This window comes from Diadema setosum, chromosome 3 (assembly GCF_964275005.1).
Source record: "Diadema setosum chromosome 3, eeDiaSeto1, whole genome shotgun sequence".
NCBI lineage: Eukaryota > Metazoa > Echinodermata > Echinoidea > Diadematoida > Diadematidae > Diadema > Diadema setosum.
Window position 1 is genome coordinate 47474224 of NC_092687.1, and position 23740 is coordinate 47497963.

Consider the following 23740-nt stretch of genomic DNA (forward strand, 5'->3'; position numbering starts at 1 on the left):
ATCTGTGAGCAAGGTGGGCTGGAAAACTGAATGTTTACCAAGACTACACAATTTGCCATTATTTGCAGTAGAATAGCAGTAATGGGAAGCTACCAGTAGGTGCTAAGTGTTTTATCAGCCCCGGTGCTACGGTGCAATTAACTCACTGATAAGAGGCCAAAGCTTTTGAATTCTTAACGGTCATCGAAGCGCTGTGCGGAGGGAAGGACAAAAAATCTCGAAAGTTCACCTCCTCGTATCTCCCTTATTTTACCACCAAATCCCTTGAAACTTCACACATATATCAAATATGAATATATCATCCTTCATATGATTTTTGGGCGAAAACGCTGATGTATCTTTCGAGATATGTGTATTTTTCTGCTTAAGTCGACTGTGGGAAAGGGTTAAGATTTTTTCCCGACACAAGTCTGCGCCTGCATGAATATGCATTTGATCAACATATTACTAGTCTGTATACACCAGACTCACTACCTGCGAAGTCTCGTGTTTGTGCAATTAGTAGTTAGGTAAAAATAAGAGCAAAAAGACAACCAACTTTAAGAGAAGATACTGGACATGCACAACTAGATCATCCTCCTGCGCATGCGTTTTCTACTGGTGAGTGCACGCTTAGCCAATCAGCGGTGTCAGGCTCGGCGCAATGCGACAGAGGTCGATTTTCGGTCAGCAGGGTGGTGAGTGGGCAAGAGAGGAACCCTGCTTTGTGCTTCAACTGTTTCAAGCAGCACAAAAACCAATACATCGGACTGCGTATTCCTTACGCCATGGATTTTACGTGGGTCACAAGTGACAGTGATCTCGATTTTTTCCAGACATAGCTGTGCGCCAAATGATACAGAAAAGATATTTGGAGAGCAGCATGGATATACTACCATAAGTCATATACCGAAGTTTCATTTTTGTGCAATGAAGGAAAATGTGAGAAAATAACACTTGTTTTGAGACCAAATTTTCTGTTTTGGAAGCTAAGTTTCGACATTATTTTCACACGTTTATCCTCAATAAAACCCCAAATAACTAACATTACGAGTTAGAGAATAGTTTCTTCTTCAGTTTGCTGTATAGATTTAATCATTTGATGGCTTTGAGGTGAGATATTGCGATTGTCCTGCAACACTTCCCCAGCGGTTTTACGCACACAAGCTGTCTACTTTTTGCAACTGAGGCTTCGAGGTCATAAGCTTTTGGCGAGTTAATTGCACCCTAGCGCCGCGCCTGTTATAGCAAATTACATTTCAGTACCATTCCTGGTTCAGCATTAGGAAATAAAGAATGTCATCATTTCACCTCCTTTGGTATATTTTGGCATGGCTTCATCAGCAAATACATACATGAACATCTGTGAGTCAGTTTCATATGAGTCTCACACAGTGCTGAGACATAATGGTTACCATTACAACAGAGACCACTACAAAGTATCTGACTTGATATGCAGCTAAGGACACTACCCTCTCCACAAAAGAAAAAAAAAAATGCTGGTTGCAAGAACCATAGAATGGCTGGAAGAGAAAGAAAACTGATAACAGACAGACAGAGACACAGACAGACAGACAGACAGACGGACAACTTCCCCTCAGTTTCCATACGGTCACGGAAGTAGTCTTCTTTGAGGAAATCTTCAGAGACTGAAAACTGTACATCATGTGCAGGGCAAGATTGGACAAACGAGGCCAAGAGAGGGCTCACTATCGTTACCCAGATCCTGCCTGGATTTTGGCGGTCAGCCGTACGAAGCCGAGACACTGTCAGCTCGCCTCACCTCGCCTCGTCACCAGGCTACAGAAGCCCCTGGCGGGACTTGGTCACTAGGTAGTTCCTGATGAAGTCCTTGACGTTGCTCCAGGTCCGGTGGCAGAGGACGGGTTGCCGTGCCAACAGCTGCTGGATGGGGCCCTTCCCCGGGAGCTTGTTTTGCAGGATTTCGTGCTGGAACATCTCAAAGACCGCTGCCTTCTCCTCGGGAGTCCAGGGACGCTTCTGAGGCTTCTTGCGAGGACTGTCCGAGGAGGATTTAGTTCGGTTCTTTTTGGAGGCTGTAGAAGAAATTGAATGGCATAAGACAGCTATTTATAACTACCCTGTCTTAGAAACATCATTGTATGAATTCCTATCCTTCAAGATGTCCATTCTGTAAAGCATATAAATTGCTGGGATCAGAGGTCATCCACTGATAACAACGAACTTTAACATACACTATTATGGAAGTAGTCATTGTAGCTATGGATGGTCTGCTGTAATGTAATGGAAGCTACACTTTTTTTTTTCATCCAGAAATGAAGAAATAACCACATTTGATTATCTGACATGTCAGTTGCATTAAGTACAACACCCCAGTTGCATAAATGTTGCAATAACATAATAAGTTAGATAATCCAACATAAGTCTCTGAATATTCAATTCTGTGCCCCGTTGCATAAAACCCTTACCGCAGGACTTACCGCTCCTTTCTAGCGGTAAGTCTTCAAATTAGCGGTAAAGCTCATAATCCTTGATGCTGATTGGCTGTGACGCCTAATTTTGACAATAGTTACCATTGAAATTCAACGGTAAGTTTTATGCAATGGGCCACAAAGAATGACACCCGACTTACATCAAATTCATTTATTCAAATTTCATGCGACACACACACATAATGTTAGGGCATCATTAAGGGATAGGGCAGATCATGAAACACAAAATACAGTGCACTCCCGTTACAACGAACACGGTTATAACGAAATTCCGGTTAGCCGGTTACAACGAAATAAAAATTCAGGCCGCAATATTTTTGCCTCTATGCATTTTTATTGTTTATTTGTTCGGTTATAATGAAATTTCGATATAACGAAAGAAAACTGCCGGTCCCGAGGACTTTGTTATAACGGGAGTCCACTGCATAGTGAACTCTCATATAGTGCCGCTTTGCCCAAAGTGGCAAACCCAGATGTACCGATGAGGATAAAAACAGTGAGAAAGACTGTGAGAGAGGAAAACAACAAGCTGCTACGTGAGAAAAAGAACATGAAGCAGAAATATTAGGAATTTGAATTGAATTAAATTGAAAAGGTGTTTTATTGATCAATATCTTTCGCAGCCCGGAGGCTAAATTACAGACATTGTTAACAAATGGTCATGAATACATTAAAAATACTCACAAAATACAGTGTAGCAATGAAAAAAAAAAATACATAAAACAACAAAGGGTCAATCTTATTCATCTTAACCATTGCACAATTAAATTAACCTATTATACAAAACAAAAACAGATATTTCAAATACAATATATCACTGTTCTCAATGATTATCCAAAAAAAAAAAACAAGGAAAAGTAGAAATTACGCGGTGCGTAATATATGTTCCCGCCGGAAGTACCATTTAGTAGCAAAATGTACAATATAGGTAAAGGGATCAAGGTCAAAGGTCAAAGAAGTCAAAGGTCAAAATTCTATGTAGAAGTTTTGAAGCCCTCACCTAGTGCCATCACATAAAGCAAACGGAATCGAAATCGGGTTAGAAATGGCGAAGGAGTAGCATTTTGTAGCCAATGTACAATATAGGTAAAAAATCAAGGTCAAAGGTCAAAGAAGTCAAAGGTCAAAATTCTGTGTAGAAGTTTTGAAGCCCTCACCTAGTGCCATCACATAAAGCAAACGCAATCAAAATCGGGTTAGAAATGGCGAAGGAGTAGCATTTTGTAGGCAATGTACAATATAGGTCAAAAATCAAGGTCAAAGGTCAAACAAGTCAAAGGTCAAAATTCTGTGTAGAAGTTTTGAAGCCCTCACCTAGTGCCATCATATAAAGCAAACGGAATCAAAATCGGGTTAGAAATGGCGAAGGAGTAGCATTTTGAAGCAAAATGTACAATATAGGTCAAAGGTCAAGGTCAAAGGTCACAACAGAAATTCTGTATAGAAGTTTCAAAGCTCCCATGTAGTGCTATCATATAAAGCAAACAGAATCAAAATCGAGTTAGAAATGGCGAAGGAGTAGCATTTTGAACATTTTGATCACACACGGACGCACAGACGGACGACGGACAGACAGACAGACGGACACACACACACGTACGGAGCCCGTTTCATAGTCCCCTGCTCGAACTCGTTCGGCGGGGACAAAAAAAGTTTATGTTAATTATGTACAATATATGCCGGTCATTCAAACTTATTAAAAGAGAAGAGAAGATGAAGAAGAATGAGGAAGAAATGTAACACGAGAGACAGAAGAACAGAAGAAATGTAACTAGGTGCAAAGCCCGGTGAAAATATGCATCCCAAATCGTATCAGGGTTGGGGTCAGGGGAATGATCTAGGGTAATTATCCATGGGGTAATGGCAATAGAACCGCCCCTAATAGACAAGGAAAAATGTAGCAAACCAGTCAATCATTACAAGTGCAATAACATAACTCATGGCAATCTATAACTGTAAAGAAGAGAAGAAAATGAAAAGAAGAAAAAGATAGAGAAAATAAAGAATTAAGCAAAGAATACAAAGAAAGGGTTAGAGAAAAAGAAGCATAAAAAAGAAAAGAATTGAATGAACAGAAAGAAGAGAGCGAAGTACTGTAGAAGAAACAAATTTGAAGAAGGAAAAGAAGAAAAACAAAAGAAACGGAACACAAAAATAAAAGATAAGAAGAGAGGAAAGAAAAAGAAAAAAAGCCGTCATACTTGATTTGGTAGAATTGGAGGCCGATGCCGTCTTGTGTTTCTTTTTGTGAGATTTCTTGGCTGACGGTCTCCTCCTGGGCTGCTCCGTCACTCCAAGCTGAGTCTCCAGGAACCCGTCGTCAAGGAAGTTGTACTCAACTGTTATTTCTAGAGAGTTGGAAAGACAGCGGAAGAATTAACTTTCAACTCCAGCAGGGCTGGACATTAAAGGGATGGTATATTATTGGTGGAGATGAAGAGTGGGCTTTTAACTTTTTGCAAGATACCAAGAAACCACTTACGAAAAAACACAGAGCCCACCAATTTATGAGGAATTCAAAGTTTATTTGATGAAAATCGGCTTGGAATGGCTGAGACATCCAAAAACAACATTAAAAAAAAATGACATTATACACTCCATCACTTTTCATAGGAGGTTTCTCATCATCTCACTGGAAAAAAAAAAAAAATGTTAGAAACCTGAAGTTAGGTCTCAACCAAATCTACACAATCCCTTTAACCCATTTTTTTGTTCTACTGGCCCAACATGTCTGTCTATACCAGTAGGTACCCAGTTTTCCCACCTATTACTAGTTTATTCCTGAAAAAGTTACCAGTCTGACAGTGATTTTTACAAGTCCTGGACCATCTGACTAGTGCCAGTAGTTGTTGTTCTGTTGTTGTTCATTTTCCATCTGTGAAGATGGCTGGATAGCCCATATTCAGCTACACTAAGCTGGTCTTCCATGGGGTCCAGTTGGATGTGTGGGGTGGGGACCACTTCACCGGGTTAGACACCCTGTTCTTTGCGATGAATGAATGAAGTGGGATCTTTTACGTGCATGAGCTGCGACTCTCTCATACACGGGACCTCCATTTTATGTCCTATCCGAGGGACAGAGTGTTTTGCCTCTTGCTAGAGGGGACGGTACAATGTATGTTTACACACAACATTGCTCAGTCCAGACTCGGGTTCGAACCCGGGCCGCGTGATCGTGAGGCAGACGCGCTACCGACTGAGCCAACTCACCGCCCTCTATGCAGCATTGACTCCAGTTTAAGTTGCGCCTACACCTTTTGCAACCCTAAAAATTAGATTTCTTTCACAATCTGGCATATTGTAAGGGTAAGTGAGTCAGACCTTTCCTCAGAATGATAAAACTGGAAACTTCTTCATGATGGAGGACGAATAAGATCTCATTTCCACTTATTTTTTTTAACCCCCTCCCCCTAAAAAAAAAATGCAAACCATTATACTGTATAATACGCTATATATTTCGCGGGGGTTTTATTTCGCGAATTTCGTGAGTCGGGAGCTATTCGCGAAATTAACAACACGCGTAAATATTACCTTCCAAAATGAATCTCATGCCTTGATGATACGAACATTTCAGTACTAGTATACCATGTCACGGCTTACCGAACAGACCATACTGGCTAAGCTTGTTTACGTACATACACTATAGCACGTCCACGTCTACTTACGAATACGGTAGAGAGCCAATCCATTATCGCAAGGGGATCACTCGTCAGAAATCTAGCGCGATGGACATAACCACTTCAAAAATGTTGAATTCTAACTTAGTAGTTCGCAGAGTTTGGTAAGTCTTTTTCACGCAGTGTACAACTAGTATCATTCTTATTTGCTCGTAAGTTGAAAATTCACACTTTCTTTGCCACGTCATATTTTCTCTGGTGCCCCAATCGCGAATTTAACCACTCGCGAAAATGTGTGACAGCGGCAATTCGCGAAAATTTATGTACGCGAAAATTATAGCGTATACAGTAGTTGGTACAAAATTATAATTTAAGTATTTTTTTAGTGATACAGGGTTAGTTTTAAATTCCTTTCTGTTTTTTAACTCTTGGGATGTACTAAGACATCACATATAATACAATGTTGGGAGACATTATTCTTCACCTATTAGATGCAAAATTCTGTGAAGTTTTCGAAAGAGATACTTGAACTACTTCTGGGTATAAAACACGCAGAAATGTAAAGATTTTGGACCTGCAAATCACATTTTTTTTAGAGAGTTTATATTACTTCACCTCATTATAATAAGTTCCACTGTGAAATTAATTCAGATAATTTCTCAAAAAATTGTGACTTTTTATTTGCAAAAAACAAAAAACAAAAAAACAAATCATCTAACAATGAATGTAATACGTGAATCCTTGCACAAGACAATAAAACATTTTGATAATGATTTGAATGTAATCCTTCATGAAGGAATTATGTAAACTCTGTACGTGGTTTGTGTGTCCATTGAGACAGAAAATGCCATAGCCGAAAGTTCCTTACACAGAAAGGGTTGAAGGGACTGTACAGTACTGGTTAAGGTGAGGATTCAGGTTTATAACACTTTTTTGGTAAGATAATGAGTAACATCTTACAAAAACAAGGCAATCGCCAAATGGTGTCTCGCCCATTCGCGTACAAGGAATTAATATTTTTTATAACTCCCAGAAGTTAATTGACCTGCTTATGACCTTTGACCTTGTGGTGACCTTCAACACCCTAAGGGACATTTACCATCCAAGTTTGGTCACAAACGGAAAAAGGGATCAAAAGTAATGAGCCATAATCGAAATGCGCCATAAAAACTTAACATTGGGCCCTAAAAATTTGTTGACCCCTTTCTGTGACCTTTGACCTTGTGATGACCTTTAACTCCCCAAGGGACATCTACCGTCCAAGTTTGGTCACAAACGGACATAGGGATCAAAAGTTATGAGCCACAATCAAAACGCGCCCTAAAAACATAACATTGAGCCCTAAAAGTTTGTTGACCCCTGTCTGTGACCTTTGACCTTGTGACGACCTTCACCTCCCCAAGGGACATCTTCCATCTAAGTTTGGTCACAAACGGACAAAGGGATCAAAAGTTATGAGCCATAAACGAAATGCGCCCTAAAAACTTAACATTGGGCCCTAAAAGTCCGTTGACCCCCGTCTGTAACCTTTAACCTTGTGGTTACCTTCAACTTCCCAAGAGACATCTACCATCACCAAAGTTTGATTGCCATTGTACAGTTTGTAGCAACATGTGCCGAGTTACGTGTGATAAGAGAGTCTTCCAAGTAAACTTTAACGCATGACCTCAAATGACCTTTGACCTTATCATGTGACCTCTTACGGCACCATAACATGAAGGTACCCCTAGTGCATCCATCACCCAAGTTTGATTGCCATTGTAGCAACATGTGTCGAGTTGCGTGTGATAAGAGAGTCTTGCAAGTAAACTTGAACGTATGACCTCAAATGACCTTTGACCTTATCCTGTGACCTCCAACAGCACCATAACATGAAGGTACCCCTAGTGCATCTATGACCCAAGTTAGGTTGTAATCTAAGCAACTTATGTGAAATTATTTGTCAAAAGAGAGTCTTGCAGGTAAACTTTAACATAGAAAAGAGAGTCTTGCACATACTCTTTAATATATGACCTCAAATGACCTTTGACATCATCACATGACCTCCGACAACACCATAACATGAAGATACCCCTAGTGCTTCTATCACCCAAGTGTGGCTGCCATTGCTGTAACAGTTGCCAAGTTATGCATCATAAGAGAGTCTTGCAGGTAAACTTTAACATTTGTGAGGGACGACGGACGGACGACGGACGACGGACGGACGACGGACGGACGCCATTTGGATCCCTTAGTCTCGCCTTCACCTCCGGTGGGCGAGACAAAAATGAAATAGCATGTAACTTCAAGAAGGATTGAACGTTTATTTGATGAAAATTGGCCTTGAAATGGCTGAGATAAAAAAAAAAAAATAAAAAAAAAAAACGATCCTAGGAAACCTGGCAGGCCACAACTTTTATTAGGATCTCTTGGTTTAAATTATTTTAAGATATCTCAGTCATTTCAAAACAGGTTTTATCAAACAAACTTTTTATTCACCTTAGAATTGTATGCTCTTTAATATTTCATAGAGTGGTTTCTACATATCTCGCAAAACATTTCAAGCTAAATCTTCACCTCAACCAGTACTGTACAGTCCCTTGAAGGGAAGTTTAAATGTGATGGAGGAATGGGATATTACCTTCATCTCTGAAGAGTGGGATGTCATCGAGAGACTGGGCCACCGGTCTAGACCTATCTCCATTCTCTATGGAGATGAGCACTTTACACAACTTGATGACCTTTGGGAATCACAGAGAAAAACATTTGGTTGCATAGATGTCACATTCTGCAATACTGACTGGACACTCATTGCATCCATGATTTATATGAGCACATGAAGAGTTTAATAGCAAAATGGAATAAGTGCATAGCATGTCCATCATCAAATAGGGCCGAACAAAACCTTTCTAGTGATACCTCACAAAACAAAACAGGAAACACAGTCAACCTTGCTTAAGTCAACCTCTCATAAGTTGAATAATTGCCTAGTCAAAGGTCTTAAGTCCTTTATCTTTATATTCTATTGATTTTAATCCTTCATAAGTGAAATTTTATCTAAGTCAAAGCTATTTCTTCTGTCTAAAAATAGATTCGACTTAGGCAAGGTTGACTGTATTCATCAAGTAATGATGAAAGATATCCTGAAAGTTCATGATCATTTTCTTTGTTTTTTACAGCTTCAAGTGCAAACATTTTAATTTTACAATGACGGAGTTAACTCATTTAATGATGAAACTCTTCATATACATGTATTGTAAGGTATTGCCAACATACACTGTAATATCAATCCACAGAGATCAAAGATGTATCTAACAGAATGTTCAAAGCTCAATTTAATTTCCACGCAGAGCCACGGCATCCACAATGATTATGAATGAACCAAGAATGTGTTAGCTGAAAAGTCTGACAGAAAGACAGAAACCTGCTATTAAAGAGCAGAGTTCTCCATACTGTATAAGAGCGCACGGTAATTTTCATGAGGATTTAATTTGGCAAATTTGGCAAATTACTGTTTGAGAGACACGTGTTCTCTATCTGATCAATAGTCAAAAGGGAGCTTTAGATTTTCGCGACGGGGACGTTCAGAGGGGGGAAAAAAACCCGGTCCGAGCATGCGCAGAATCGTGTATCACATGTGATCTATTTTATAGCTCGCATACCTGAGTTTTCACTACATGTTCTCGGCTATTTTTTCGTCCGCTCAGTTCACGACGTAGAGAGCTACTTGATGCACTGATCATATGGGGGCGCCATTCTGTTTTTTATACCTTTTGTCTCAGCGTAATCTAAAGCTATTTTTCAGCACGAAGCAGGGGAGAGGAGAACGTCCAGCTCAAGCGACGTCTCAAACGTCCGCGCAGCAAATCTAAAGTTCCCTACTATGTCAGGATTCATTACCTCCGCCAAGGGAGGAGGTTATGTTTTCGTTACCGTTGGTTTGTTAGTTTGTCCGTGTGCAAAATATCTCAGAAAGTAGCTAACGGATTTGAATGAAACTTGCAGGAAAGGTTTAGAATGATACAAGTAACAGATGATTACTTTTGGTAGTGATCTGAGAATTTTTTGGGAATTTATGAAGGATTTTTGATATTTTGGCAGGTAGGGTGAATGAACTTGGGAGTTCAGGCTGCGCGCATTTGAGGTTTGCATGCGCGCACTAAAGTGCGTGCTCTACAATGTAGTTTCTGCTAGGGCGAGGCGCGCCATGCAGCTGAAAGTTTATGACGTAACAAAAGGTTTCTATATTGGGAAATCGGGCGACTTTCCGCACACAATGCTATAAAAAAACTTATACAAGTACGTATGGGTGGAAATCACCGATATCTCTATGGAAGAACAAGATCAGTGGTGGAAATGAGCTGCATGCTTGGCGAAGGTCTGCACTCTGAGAGTGCTTCTCTAGTTAATTCATACTTTGTTGTAACGAGAATGAGGAGAGAGACAGGAATTTACAGAATCATTAAAATCACTTTTCTTTCTTTAATTTCGATTTTGAGATTTGTTTGTGCGATTTTTAGTCATTTCACTAATGGACATTACATTATACATACTGAGAAATTCTCAGTTTTAAGTTAGTGTATTTTTTTTTTTGCAATTAATATCTTTTATGCAATTTTGTCATTTCATACTGCTCTAATAATAAATTTTCCCCATTGACGCGCGAGTCAAAAACCAGCAATATGCCAGCCTCTCCCATAAAGAATAGGTTGAATGACCACAAACACAGTGTGCATGGTCAACAAAGCTGTCGTATAATTTTTGGGCGTAATGACTTTGCATACGTACTATACATTACTATAAGTGATATACCGTACAGTACGACAGTTTGGTAACCGCAAGTACTGTGCGCGCGATCAAACGAACTGTCGTACAATGTGTATATTGGGGAAACACAAGTGTTATGACAATGGTCTTTGCAGGAAAAAAAAAAAGACATAGAAGTAGCTCTTAGGCAATTTCTCGCATAATTCCTACAAATACAATTTGATGAAAACATCACATATTAGGGTAAGAATTAAAGTCTGATGTATTAAAAAAAATAATTGGAAATGCCAGACATTTAAGTGTAGCAATCACGATTGAAAAATGGGTAAATTTCAAGCGTGATTATCAAAAAATATCAGTCTTACGCGAAAACTATATATGACAGTTCGGATGACCGCCGACTATACGATAAGAAAGTTGGAAAAGTCACTGTAAAAAACAGAAACATCTGCTGCATAAAACTTATGCAAAGTGGAGCTGACAGCCTTTTAGTGGCAGGATACTTTCACAAACTGCTACTGGCATAAACTGCATCACATGAAAATTAAAAAAAATAAATAAAATTGAGCACATTTAACTTTTGTAAATGTTTGCTCCTTACAAAATTCCAAAAGTTTCAAGCTTTTAAACATTTCTGGTTTTGAAGTAATGAGATTTAATAAAATGGGATTTAGAATCTTTGCAATCTGATTGGTCAATTATCATGCACATCTGATTTATACTGATCCACACTGAGCCATGCGTCCGGTAAAATCCGAATGCATGGCTCAAGTATATTGTATTGTGTTGTAGGTGTACCGGACATATGATGGGGAAAATGGTTGTATTTCATAAATTTACGGGCCCGTTTTATAACACAAATGATGCAAAGGCCAATTTTGTGAATCAGTGAGAATTGGATGCTCTTGTTTAATTTTGGAAGTCTAACACCCACTCACCGCGCTCGTGGGTTTAAACAGTATCAAAGTTAAAGTCGCGCATCCAATTCTTGCCGATCCACTCTAACCTGTGCATCATTTGTATACTGACCTGCAACATGGCATCCGGACCGTGAATCCTGACATCATGTCCGGTTAGTCTAGCCACGATACAGAGTTCGTTGTCCTTGAGGTTCAGGATCTGACTCAGCGTGGCGATGTGGTTCTTGAGCTGCTTACACTGGAGGTTCTCTGGACTGCTGGCCCCACACTCAAAGGCAAAGCGCTGCAGACACTCCAGCCCCCACACCGAGTTGGAGACCCTGGAATCGGGCTGGATCACCGGAAAGAGGAACTCGTTGGTGTCTGGGATGCCTACTTCGTGTCGCTTGGCGACCAGGATGTCAATCCAGAGTTTGATTTCGTCTGTGAGTAGGACGGGGACCACTTTGCCTTTCTTGTTGATGATCTCGATACGGGTCAGCTTCTTACAGAGCTCCTTCTCAAAGAGACTCATGGCGTCGTAGACCACGTGGACGTCGGGGTGAAGGGGTTGGTGTTTGCGAGCGTAGTCGGCAAGCTTCATCTTGGTGATGCTGCCTAGTCGACGTCGGTTGAAGAGGATCACTTGTGTGAGAGCAATCTCGCTCAGGTTGAGCCACGCGTCGTAGACATCCTCATTGGTGTGCAGCATTCTCATCTGTTCATGCGCGATCCGTTTGAGATAGGACGTCAAACAAGCAACATCCTGAGCCAGGGAAAGCCACTTGGGGTTTCCCCTCCCTTCATCCAGAATACTTCCAAAGTGAGGGAGAGAGGTCTCGTCACCAAACTGAAATTCGAGCATGTCATGAAACTCTGAGGCTCTCTTATAGGCCATTGTATCTCCCATACCTGAAGCTTTGGCCTGCAAAAGGTAGGTACACTTCTTCAGCGAGTACCCGACATTCGTGTTCAAGCTCGGAGAAGCGTTGTTGTACCGCCGATGGTTGAAACCCGCCAGGCGCCGCGCCGCGATGACAACGTTCTGAAACTTGGTCGGGTCGATGAAGGTGTGAAGCGTGGCGAGGGGATCGCCGCTGACAAACCGGAGCTCTAGGAGGAGACGACCCAGCTCGCGGAGTCTGAGTTTGATGGAGATCGCTTCGTCACGATCGTGGTTCAGCTTGAGACACTCCTTTTGGGCAAGTTCCAGTATGAGAGGATCGTAACTGATACAGTGCGACACATCGTCCATTTTGTTCATACCGAGCACCTCTGCTCGCAGCTCCTCCAAAGTGCAATCGCGGTGTGACACCGATAAAACCGTTTCCTCTGACTCCCCACTCTTCTCCTTCGACTTGTCTCTCAAACCGTTGAGGGGACAGTCATGTTTCCACAGGTCCCGCTTGACGTAGTATGCGTAGCAGTACGAGCATGGAATGTAGTCGCGGGGATCGGCTCCGGGCGATGGTCGCTTTTTCACCATGAGGCTTCCTTTACCCTTCTGTAAGACATCCATGTTGTGCCTGTGGTTACCTGTAGAGGGAAACAAACAAAAACTTTCGTAAAACACGCAGTCAGCAATTACAATCCTTCTTTATGCACTACCACTTCAACATAAGTCTTGTTTGGTCTACAGTATGTTCCCATTGGCATGAAATATGTACGCTGGCAGCAATTATTAAAGTACATATTTCAACTTAACCCATTGAGGACGGGCTGATTTTGCTACAAGATGCATTTCTTATAGACACTTGCCCGAGTATACTTAGGACTCATCCTCAACAGGTTAATGAAGTTGCTGACAATTCCAAATGTCCAGAGCCACTCTAAATGTACTTTACATCAATATAGTTTTGGCACCAGCAACTCTGAAATTGTGGCAATTCAACATATCAAGTGATGTGTCTTCATCTTCTTGAAATGACACAGTGGCCCGAATTCACTAAAGGTGGTACAATCTTTGTCCATGGTTTAAACCATGGACAAAGATTGTACCACCTTCGTGAATTGGGGCCAATGAGGGGGGTACATACCACTTGCTGCCAATTTGCTTCTAAACTGGGGCAAACTATGAGGAGTTGTGGTACTTTGGCAGGTTAATGGTGTGTGCGTGTGTGTGTGTGTGTGACTCTATCACACACCATACCAAGTCCTTTCTGAGGGACACAGTTTTTTTTTGCCCAGTATTACATGTGAAGGCATGACATCACTGCTACACTAAATGGGACTCAATAATCCTGGACACACTTTAAAGGTGCATGGTTCCGGTGTTTTAGTCAAATGCGTTAGCGGGGAATTGGCGCAAGTTTCCTATAGAGTTCTACGCTATTGACTCCTCTTTAGCGCTTACGCTTTGGCCCACTTTCGCGAGTCCGAAGAAGTCCGATTCACTGTAGCCAGTGGTCGGATCACAGTTCGGCTCATGATTCGGTAGAGGGGGATGACAGCTTTAGCAAACTTCTTTTGTGATGTCATAATAACAAGCACATATGCACGCACCCTGGCATTACTACAGACTGCGCAATGCGCAGAGAAGACAACAAAGGCAACGTTACTTAGCAACACCTACGCACTTTACTCTTGATGACAGCTAAACTTCGGTAATCTTCATATCAATGCTAACGGTGATCGGCAGTATCATCAATAGCGCCCTCTACACTACAAGGACTATGCACCTTTAACTGTGGAAACACAGAAGCTATCAATAAGCTGTAACATATACAGTGCTCCAATGTTGTACAATACCCAGTGAAGGAGCTGACATAAATAACATGCATACAGTACTAAAGACAAAAATCATGTATGCTTTAAAATTGTAAAATCAACTATATCATAGTCTGGTGATGGTGATGGGTCTGTAATCTAACAGGATTTTCCTTCTTGTGCAGTGTATGACAGATCCTGCTTAAACATTTTCCTAGTGCTGCTTGCATAGGAAGTATTATATTAGTTCTTCTTTTGAGTTGCTAGTTCCAGTTTTGTCAGAGAACTCATGAGATACTGACTCAGCAGGGTGTTCACACCCTTCATCTCACATTCGCCTACCAAGGTTTCGGAGTTTAGCCAACTTTGCCTCCTTCGTCGTTTGGTCCTTTTCATGAACGAAGTCGATGACGGCTGCTTCATTGTAGTGAACTTTCACTAGATGCCTCGGTAGTTTGGTGACGGGCTTCTCACAGTACAGACAGATGTACTTCTTATCCCATTTACGACGTCCATCCTCATGAAAGTTTGTGGACATGACGATGACATTCTGTAGATCTTTGGAGAAAAAACAGCATTTCTGAAGTTAAAGGGGCAATTGAGACAATATGATTTTTTATGTCATGTTGTACCTAAGTCCATACTGGCATATACAGATTTGTGAAATGCACTGAGGTCCTTGAGTAGATAAACAAATATTTTGAAAAAAAAAAAAAAGCCAAAATATAAAATACACTGAAAAGGGATAACAAAATCGGAGGCTCACATGTACAGTATTCCAGTAAAGCAGAAATGTAATTTTACTACAATATCATCTGCTTTAAATAACAAATCCACTCATGCCTTCTTATATGAAGCTGCTGTGTCATCATCCTTGTAAATTGTAATTTGTTACGAATTTCTAAACTACTGTAAAAGTGGAAATTTTCGCGGTGTTGAAATTTTCGCGCATTTCGCGCATCAACAAACTAGCGCGAAAATAAAAGCACGCGAATATTTTTGCTTTCTATATGGGTAACCTGTGCGTGATGTCTTGATTCCGCGAAATTAAAAACACGCGAAACTCTTCTTACCCGGCCAAGCGCGAAAAATTAGTCGCGCGAAAATATCCACTTATACAGTACTTTTCTTCTCATCACAACCATTATGAAATTTGAAACTCAGTATCCACTATACTCAATTCAAGTCTTAAATCATTTGAAGGTCTTCTTTAAAATATTACCGGCTGGAGATTTACAGGTTGAAAGATTGAAAAGGAAATGCATTGGTCTAAATTCACTGGACCGAGTTGTATGCTTGCTAAAAGGGGACACAGAAATCCATCCTTTCTACATACTGCGTTGGGGTATGGAGCTACAGTTTGTATACTAAGGCACAAGAGTTGCGTAGTGCTTTGGTAAAACTGAACTTAGAATTTCTTTATGCATCCTGTGTTTGGGGGTGAAGCTGCAGTGAGGTAAAATAGTGGCAAATTCTCCTGATAAAATGGGTATGGACCTACAGCGAGGCACAGTAGTGCTGTAATGCCTTAGTAAAATGAGACGTAGAAATTATTTCCACATACTGCGCTTGGGTTATGGAGCTACAGTAAGGTACAATACTGTAAAAGTGGAAATCTTTGATGTGTTGAAATTTTCACGCATTTCGCACAACCAGAAACTAGCGCAAAAATAAAAGCATGCGAATATTTGTGCTTGCTACTACAGTGTATATTCCAGTAGTAGATGTCTTAATCCCGCATAAAAAAAAAAATGTGAAACTGTTCTCACCCTGCCGAGCGCGAAAAATAAGTCACGCAAAAATATTAAATTTTACAGTACTGGCTTAGTGCCTCAGTGGTAAAAGGAGACATGGAAAATCTTTTGACATACTGCGTTTTGGCGCAGAAATTGTGATGGTATCATTCTCTTCCTCCAGGGCGTTCCCGTCTGCTTTGGTTGTATTGTTTGCCTGCGTCTGCTGCAAAAGAAGAAATCACAGAACATAGAATGATATGTTAATATTACGTGTATCAGTGGCAAGGATATACTGTATACGCTGAATATTTCGCGAAGTTTACGAGTCAGGTGCTATTCGCGAAATTAAAGACATGCGAAAACATTGACTCTGATCCTGATGTGAATGTGACGTACGCATGTACTCTTCTCCTTTCAGTACAGCACTCCACGATCGCATATTTAACGACTCGCGAAATCGTAGGGAATTCCCAATTCGCGAAAATTTAAGACTCGCGAAATATATGGCGTGTACAGTAAATCTCCACAAATCAATATTCAAATGTAAAGCATGTTTGGAAGTCAAAAATCACATTCTGTTTTCAGGACATAAAACGTGCAATTACTACCAATTTCTACTTTCTTTTTTTATAAAACACAGTTTCTAAATGCTTATGACAAAAAAAAAGTAAACATGTTACACACTGTAAAACTCTACAAGTTGATGAAAAGCCTGCAAGTTTGCACAATTCTAAGGGAAAGAGTAAAAGAGATAATTTCTCATGCAAAAACAAACACACAAACAAACAAAACACAAAAAACAATGAACTTCAGACCTCCCAACCTTTCTGACTGAAAAATAGGGACGATTTGGATCAAAAGTAGGAAAGAAACAGCAGTTCCCATAGGAGTGTGTACTAATATTATCCAGAAAAATAGGAAACTCCTGTTAAAACAAGAGCTGGGAATGGTCACAATTCAGATTCTTTCCTCCAAATTCAGTACGGTTGGAGGTCTACAACTTCTTTCTACACTTCCTATAAAATAAACCCCATTGTCCCCCTGCAGTCATCATTTTGTACTGAACTGGTTAATATTGCCTCTGCAATATATCATAAAATGATAAATAGAACCTCATTACATAACATTTACATATGCACTACTGTAACACCAAAAATATTTGCAGCACAAATCATTCTGCAAATTTGAGGTTGACATCCATTTTTACAGCATGTATCTTTTGCAAATTGCTGACAATCAAAAAAATTGTGAGTATACTGCTGTACACTGTACATGCATTGTGCTGGGGGAAGTAAACTCATCTTGGGGGTGTTTCATAAAGCTGTTCTTATAATACAAATGACTTAAGAACAACTGGAACACGTTCTGATGTGATATACCTATCACAATTTCCATACTTCAGCACAAGAACTGATCACCAGTCGTTCTTGAGTCATTCGTAACTTTAAGAACAGCTTTATGAAACACCCCCTGGAGTCATACAAGCTTCCACATGGTGTCCACTTTCTGAGAGTTAACCAGTAGTGACCACTAACCTGTAAGTAGGCAGTCTCGTAGACCAAGGGGTCAATGGCCACTGTAGTGGTTCCAGCCAGGTTGTTGCGGCCGGCGTTGACCCACTGGACATCAGCCATGACTTGAGCCGTAGCCTGTTTGAGCTGCTGGTTCTGCTGCTGGTAAGACGTGGTCACCGTCTGGTAGAAGACCTGGGGCTGGGTCTGGGCTTGAGTCTGGAGCTGTACCTGTGAGACGGGGAATCCCCAAGAATGATAGAAATGACATCATTCGTAAACACATAAGTGGGAACAATTGAACTCTCCTTTATATTTCAAGTTAATACAAGGATGTCTGGGTTTACAAGCCTTAGACCTCCAGCTGATTTTCAGACCTTTACATTTGAACAACTATAGATTAGTTATGCTGAGTACAGAGTTTCAGAATTTAGAGTGACTGGGATGAGAAATTAGACCCCGTTTACAGAAAAAAAAAATTGAAGGGTTTGAATTAAAAGCGCGGCCGAGCCCAGCAGTGTAAACAGAGAAAGACCCTGTTTACAGTGCGGGACTGGGCCGAGCCCAGCCTCAATTGCGAGGCCAAGCACCGCAATTTTGTCCTTTTACACTGCCGGGCTCGGCCGCGCTTTTGATTCAAACCTTTCAATATTTTGTCGTAGTGCCGCTCTGCTTGTAATCAAACACAATTTGGTATTGTCTGGTTTTCAGACCCTTTGCCAACTGAATTCCGTGGCGACGAAGTCGCCATTCGGGCAAACGCCTTTGCCGAAGGAAAAAATCCTTTGCAGGACAAAACCACCTTAAACTATACTAGTTTTCGACGTTGAGGGGATTAATATCCTGAATAGCGAAATAGTACAGGCAGAGGGTTTGGAAGCCAGACTAAAATTGGCCGTGCATTTGGCCCAGTTTGCGTTTACACTGAGAAAAAGCCGGGCTCGGCCGCAGCTCGGCCAAGGCCGAGGCCGAGGCCGATCCGCTGCCGAGACCACCTCCAGAGCGAGGCCAAATGCGAGGCCAATTTTGGCCCCGCATTTGGCCTTTTGCGCGTTTACACTGAAGCGAGGCTGGGCCGAGCCTCACACTGTAAACGGGGTCAAAATTGCGGGGCTCGGCCACGCAATTGAGGCTGGGCTCGGCCGCGGCTCAGTCCAGCCAAGCCCCTCACTGGAAACGGGGTCTAAGAACGCTTTCAAAATTTACAACAAACTGCAGTGAACAAAGATGATGACATGGCAGCCTCACCATAAGAATGCATGACTTGGGGCTCATGGAAGCAGAACAAAAAAGGAGATGGCATGTATACATTTTACACAAGTGAACTTGTTAAGCAAGTGGTATTGTAATGGTATTACACAGCTACACAGTACATTTCTGAAATATGTGAGGCTCCTATGTCATCAATACTGTTAAGAGTAATTTGTTTAATAATATTCAGAGTATTGTTCCTCTGCTCAAGGACCACAATAAATTCCACAAATTTATACATGGAGCTGTCAATTCTCTGTACTGCATGATGTGAAATCATGAAAATTGTCTGGAATGCCCCTTTAGGACCTGGAGGCATGGTGATATCATGGAGTAGGAGGACTGGTTCAGCTCAGATATTTGAGAATCCCTGTAATGACTTGTGTACCAGGTACAGTTTATCACAGATCTCTGGGTATATCAGAACATAACACAGCTGGAGAATTTCGACTGGGGTCAGCCATTAAGAATGAGAATGAGATGCACATTATATTCAAAGACCAGTGCTTTTCTACTGCCCGTTTCTCTAATGTACTTGAAGGAGTAGCAAATGAATTGGACTGCCCATGAATACTGGCTACTGGGTCTTCAGCCAGGGGATTGATCCTTGACCCGTTGAGGACGAATCCCGATTATACTCGGGCAGGTGTCTATGGGAAATGCGTGTTGTAGCAAAATCAATCCGTCCTCAACAGTTTAAACTAGCCCCATGGTGTCTGACTACCACAGAATCAACTGGCATCCATTTGAAAATTGAGAGTTTACAGAAACATTTTCTAAATCATTTTTGATCTTCTTGAGCTTAAATTACTATAAAACATGATATATTTGCGGCATGAATTTTTGGCGAACTGCAGCCGACAGCCTTTCTTGCGGCATGAAATTTTTGCTAACTGCCACTGGCATTCAATGCATAATCTAGACAAGAACTTTCACGTGCATTCTAAAGAGATCGTACAGTTTTGGTTAAGACCTAATTTCAGGTTTCTAACATTTTTTGGTGAGATAATGAGAAACCTCTTATGAAATATGAAAGAGCATGTAATTCCATGAGGTATTGAACATTTATTGGATGAAAATTGGTTTTAAAATAGCTGAGATATACAAACAGAGCGATTCTAATGAAGTGTGGGAACCACGCTTTGTTATGATCGCTTTGTTTTACTTTGTTTTTGGATGTTTCAGTCATTTCAAACCCAATTTTCATCGAATAAACTTTGAATTCCTCTTAGAATGGTATACTCTGTACTATTTCATAAGTGTTTTCTTGGTATCTTGCAAAAAGTTTAAAGCCCAATTCTCATCTCCACCAATACTGTACTATCCCTTTATATAATTTCATGAATCTTGGCACTCGTGAAATCAAAATGCACGCAAACATTCGCTTTACAGTACATTGACTTCTAGTCACTTTAAAGGTATTACAAAGTTTTGATTGAATATTGATAAAGCATTGTTTGGATAGGCATTTGCATCGCGAGAGCACCGCAAGCAGACTGTTCCAGCACTTTGGGTAGTACACATGGTGCATGGATATATGTCATTGACTTACTACTTCTAATCGCTAGCAACAACATAGCACGCCTGTATTTGCACAAACATTTAGAAGACAACTCACAATTCCATTTCAGAGGACAAGATATTGCAATTTAAAAATTACAGCCATAAAAATATTCCCTTGGCTGATGAAAGAACAAACTAGAGGCTCACGTGCAGACACAGCTCAGCTAGACGACAGCGTAAAAGCAGCACTACACAATACACAGCGCGCACGAGCATGTGAGTAATTCCTCAGTGAACTGGCCCCACGCCTGGGTAACTGGGAATAGAACAATATCGTGGACTTTTTAAACAGTCGTTATGATTTTTGGATATTTGCTCACCATGCATGTTATAAAATTGGCCCCACTTGCTAGCCAAACTCAACTAATGACTGCGCCGAGTCTACCAAACAATTAGTCGGCTTGTGATTTCCCTCATAACCACTACTTTACTGAAACCTTATCAGGGCAATTACTCCCCAGCTTTAATAATAATGGTTCGTGATAAGGTTAGAGTAAAGATTAGGGTTAGGGTTAGGTTAAGGGTATAGAATTTGGGTTAGGGTTAGGATTAGTTTCAGGATTAGGATAAGGGTTAGGATCAGGGGAATGGTCTCGGGTAATTGCCCTAGACCCACTGGAACACTTAAAAATCAAGCTACCTCAACTACAATATTCAAAGACATTGAAAGTTTCTTCTTCTTTCTCAAGTCACACAAGAACTGATGCAACATCAGTCACCCCATGGCATTTGTTGTCGTTTCAACATCTATTCGGCAAAAATCAAACAATATTCAAGACCTCACTACACAGCTGATGGGCCAAGAATTCCCGAAATGACATCACAATACATCATACTGTGTAAGCCATGCCCACAATATAGTCTTTGCAAGCATAAAATCCTCAGACTGGGTGTTTTTGTTTTTTTCATTTTCTGCTTAAGTCTGAGATTTACAAAGGAATACAAAGGGTGGAATGCAAAACATTTACAGTTATTGATAATGATATCTAAGGAAGTAATGATTAAATTTTGGTAGTGATCACGGAATTTTTATTGCTTTTTGAAGGATTTTCTATTTTTTTTTTTCAGATACAACTTGTAGGGGCAATCATTTGGGAGTAGTTAAGCTGCACATAACTGAGGTTTCCAATAATACGTGCGCTACAGCGCGCACTCTGCTCCTGGGCATGGAGCTGCATAGCTGGTACCTCATGACGTAAATAAAAGGATTATTGGGATATCGGGCGATTTGCAGCATGCACGTATGTGTGGAAATCACTGATATCTCTATGGAAGAACAAGATCAGTGGCAGAAATTAGCTGCATGCTTGGCGGAGGTCTGCGCTCTCAGAGTGATTCTTTCTAAAGTTACCTCTCAAATTATGAGCATTACTGGAAATAGCTCGACTTAACTGTACACGACTTTTGCGTGTGTGTGTGAATTCTTTTCATTACACATTTGCCTTTCAGGACAAAAGAACTTTAACTACGCATCCTGCTGTCTTGGCCGGGAATTTGTCACCTGTTGAACTTGTCCCGTTTGTCCTGGCTGGTGGAGAGTGGTACCATTATTGTCCCACACAGCCCCTTCCGCCTCCTCCTTGATTATGATGGCGTCTACCAGTCCCAGACAGGGAACGGTTGCCGTGGTGACACCTGTGGGAGTGGCTTCAGAGAGTTGCTTAGGTTCAGCTTGAACAGTGGCTTGCTCCATGTCCTGAAAGGGGGGGGGGGGGGCAGGGTGAGATGAAATGAGATGAAAGTCTCTAAATGGTGTTAATTCACTCAGTTAGTTCAATTCACATCCAGTCTATAGTTATGTCTGTGGACTGAACTACAGTGTATGCACTCCTGTGATTTCCAGTGTGTACATGTTTGTAGAGATTGGATGGCTTTTGTCATTTAGAAAAATGCATGTAAGTCACATGTCTACATGTTTACACAGTCCAAGTTGGTGATCCACAGATTTCAGTGTAGATTCCAACTTTCTTGGTTTGAGGATTTTGAATTACAGAAGACAAAAAAACTACCAAAAAAAAACTACAAAAAATGAAATACAAGTGTATACTAGTACATGTACAAGCATGTATCTTCTTACTAGATGGTCCAAGATTGACTTAATACACAACATACAGGTGTTCACGTACATGTACCTTGTACACAAAGTTCTTTGAGCACTCAATGTACCGTTGCACACCCTGTATGAAAACTCTGATTCTGTTCTGATTTGCCATAATATTTCAAGCATTATTAAAGTAAATCTACATTGTAGTGAACTTGAAGGCCCAGGTGTAGTGTAAGGATATCAAGGAGTGGAAACATTGGCAAAGGCTAGCAAAACCCTTGGGCTGTATGGAGAACCCTGACATCATGTTCTAAAGTTGTAAAATGATAAATTCAAAGCATACGGTTCAACCACAGCTGTAGTATGGTTGGTTCTGAAGCCTGGAATCCCTACACTTCCAGTACTGCTGAAGCAGCTGCTGAAGGCTTAAAGAAAGAGTGCAGAAAGCAGCTGCTCGCTTTGCCACGTGCCACTAGAAAAGATCCACCTCAGTTTCAGGGCTTGTCTCCCACCTGGGATGGGATCAAGTGCACTACCGGTACTTACAGCTGTACGTTATCTCCATGCACAGAGCACCATGTTCTGTAAAATACATCACCAGCTAGTCAACATTCATCTTCCTCTCTTCATAACCCAAGCTCCATATGTCAGCAGAAGAGATCATATACTCAAGCTCACCGTCCTCGAAGTGACAACTGATTCCTACAAATTCTCCTTTTATCCCCGAACCACTCGCATCTGGAACCAGTTGCCAACTATGGCAGTCACTGCCCCAACAGTAGCTGCCTTCTAGGAGGCTGCCCTTCCTGTCATCAGAGGGCTCAAACCGCCCGAGGCAGGTTCCATGTTGCTGTAAAGCTTACAGAATGTTCAATGTCCATGTCACTCTCTTTATTGTAAATATGCTATAAGATATTGACTGCACCATCATACTCTCACAGCACATCCCTAGCATCCCAGTTTAGTTCGGAAAGAGCTGCTTCTGGAATTATCTCCTCAAGGTTCATGGTCATACAGTTTACACTGTATTAGAGAATCCCCATGACAGGGTACAGCTTTATCAGTGATCTCTACATGTATCATAGGTACACATGATAAAAATCTTGACTGGATTTGACCTTTACAGACAAGCGTTTGCTTTGATTCACATAAATTTATGTATTTACTGACCAGTGCTATTCATTGTTTTTCAAGTGTACGTAATGTCAATTACC

General features: G+C 41.0%; 1 protein-coding gene and 1 long non-coding RNA gene across 2 annotated transcripts; both read right to left on the reverse strand.

Moving 5' to 3' along the window:
- Positions 1 to 4690: 4690 nt before the first annotated feature.
- Positions 4691 to 11970, reverse strand: LOC140226437 (uncharacterized). Its single transcript, XR_011900961.1, has 3 exons — positions 11846 to 11970; positions 8691 to 8790; positions 4691 to 4801 (listed from the first exon to the last, which is right to left on the reverse strand). It is a non-coding gene; the product is annotated as an uncharacterized lncRNA (long non-coding RNA).
- Positions 11970 to 22175, reverse strand: LOC140246944 (uncharacterized). The gene is made up of 6 exons (XM_072326261.1): positions 21984 to 22175; positions 17693 to 17899; positions 16293 to 16380; positions 14764 to 14979; positions 12044 to 13251; positions 11970 to 11990 (listed from the first exon to the last, which is right to left on the reverse strand). The coding sequence occupies exons 1-6, from the start codon at positions 22173 to 22175 to the stop codon at positions 11970 to 11972; spliced, it is 1932 nt and encodes a 643-aa protein (XP_072182362.1).
- Positions 22176 to 23740: the final 1565 nt, after the last annotated feature.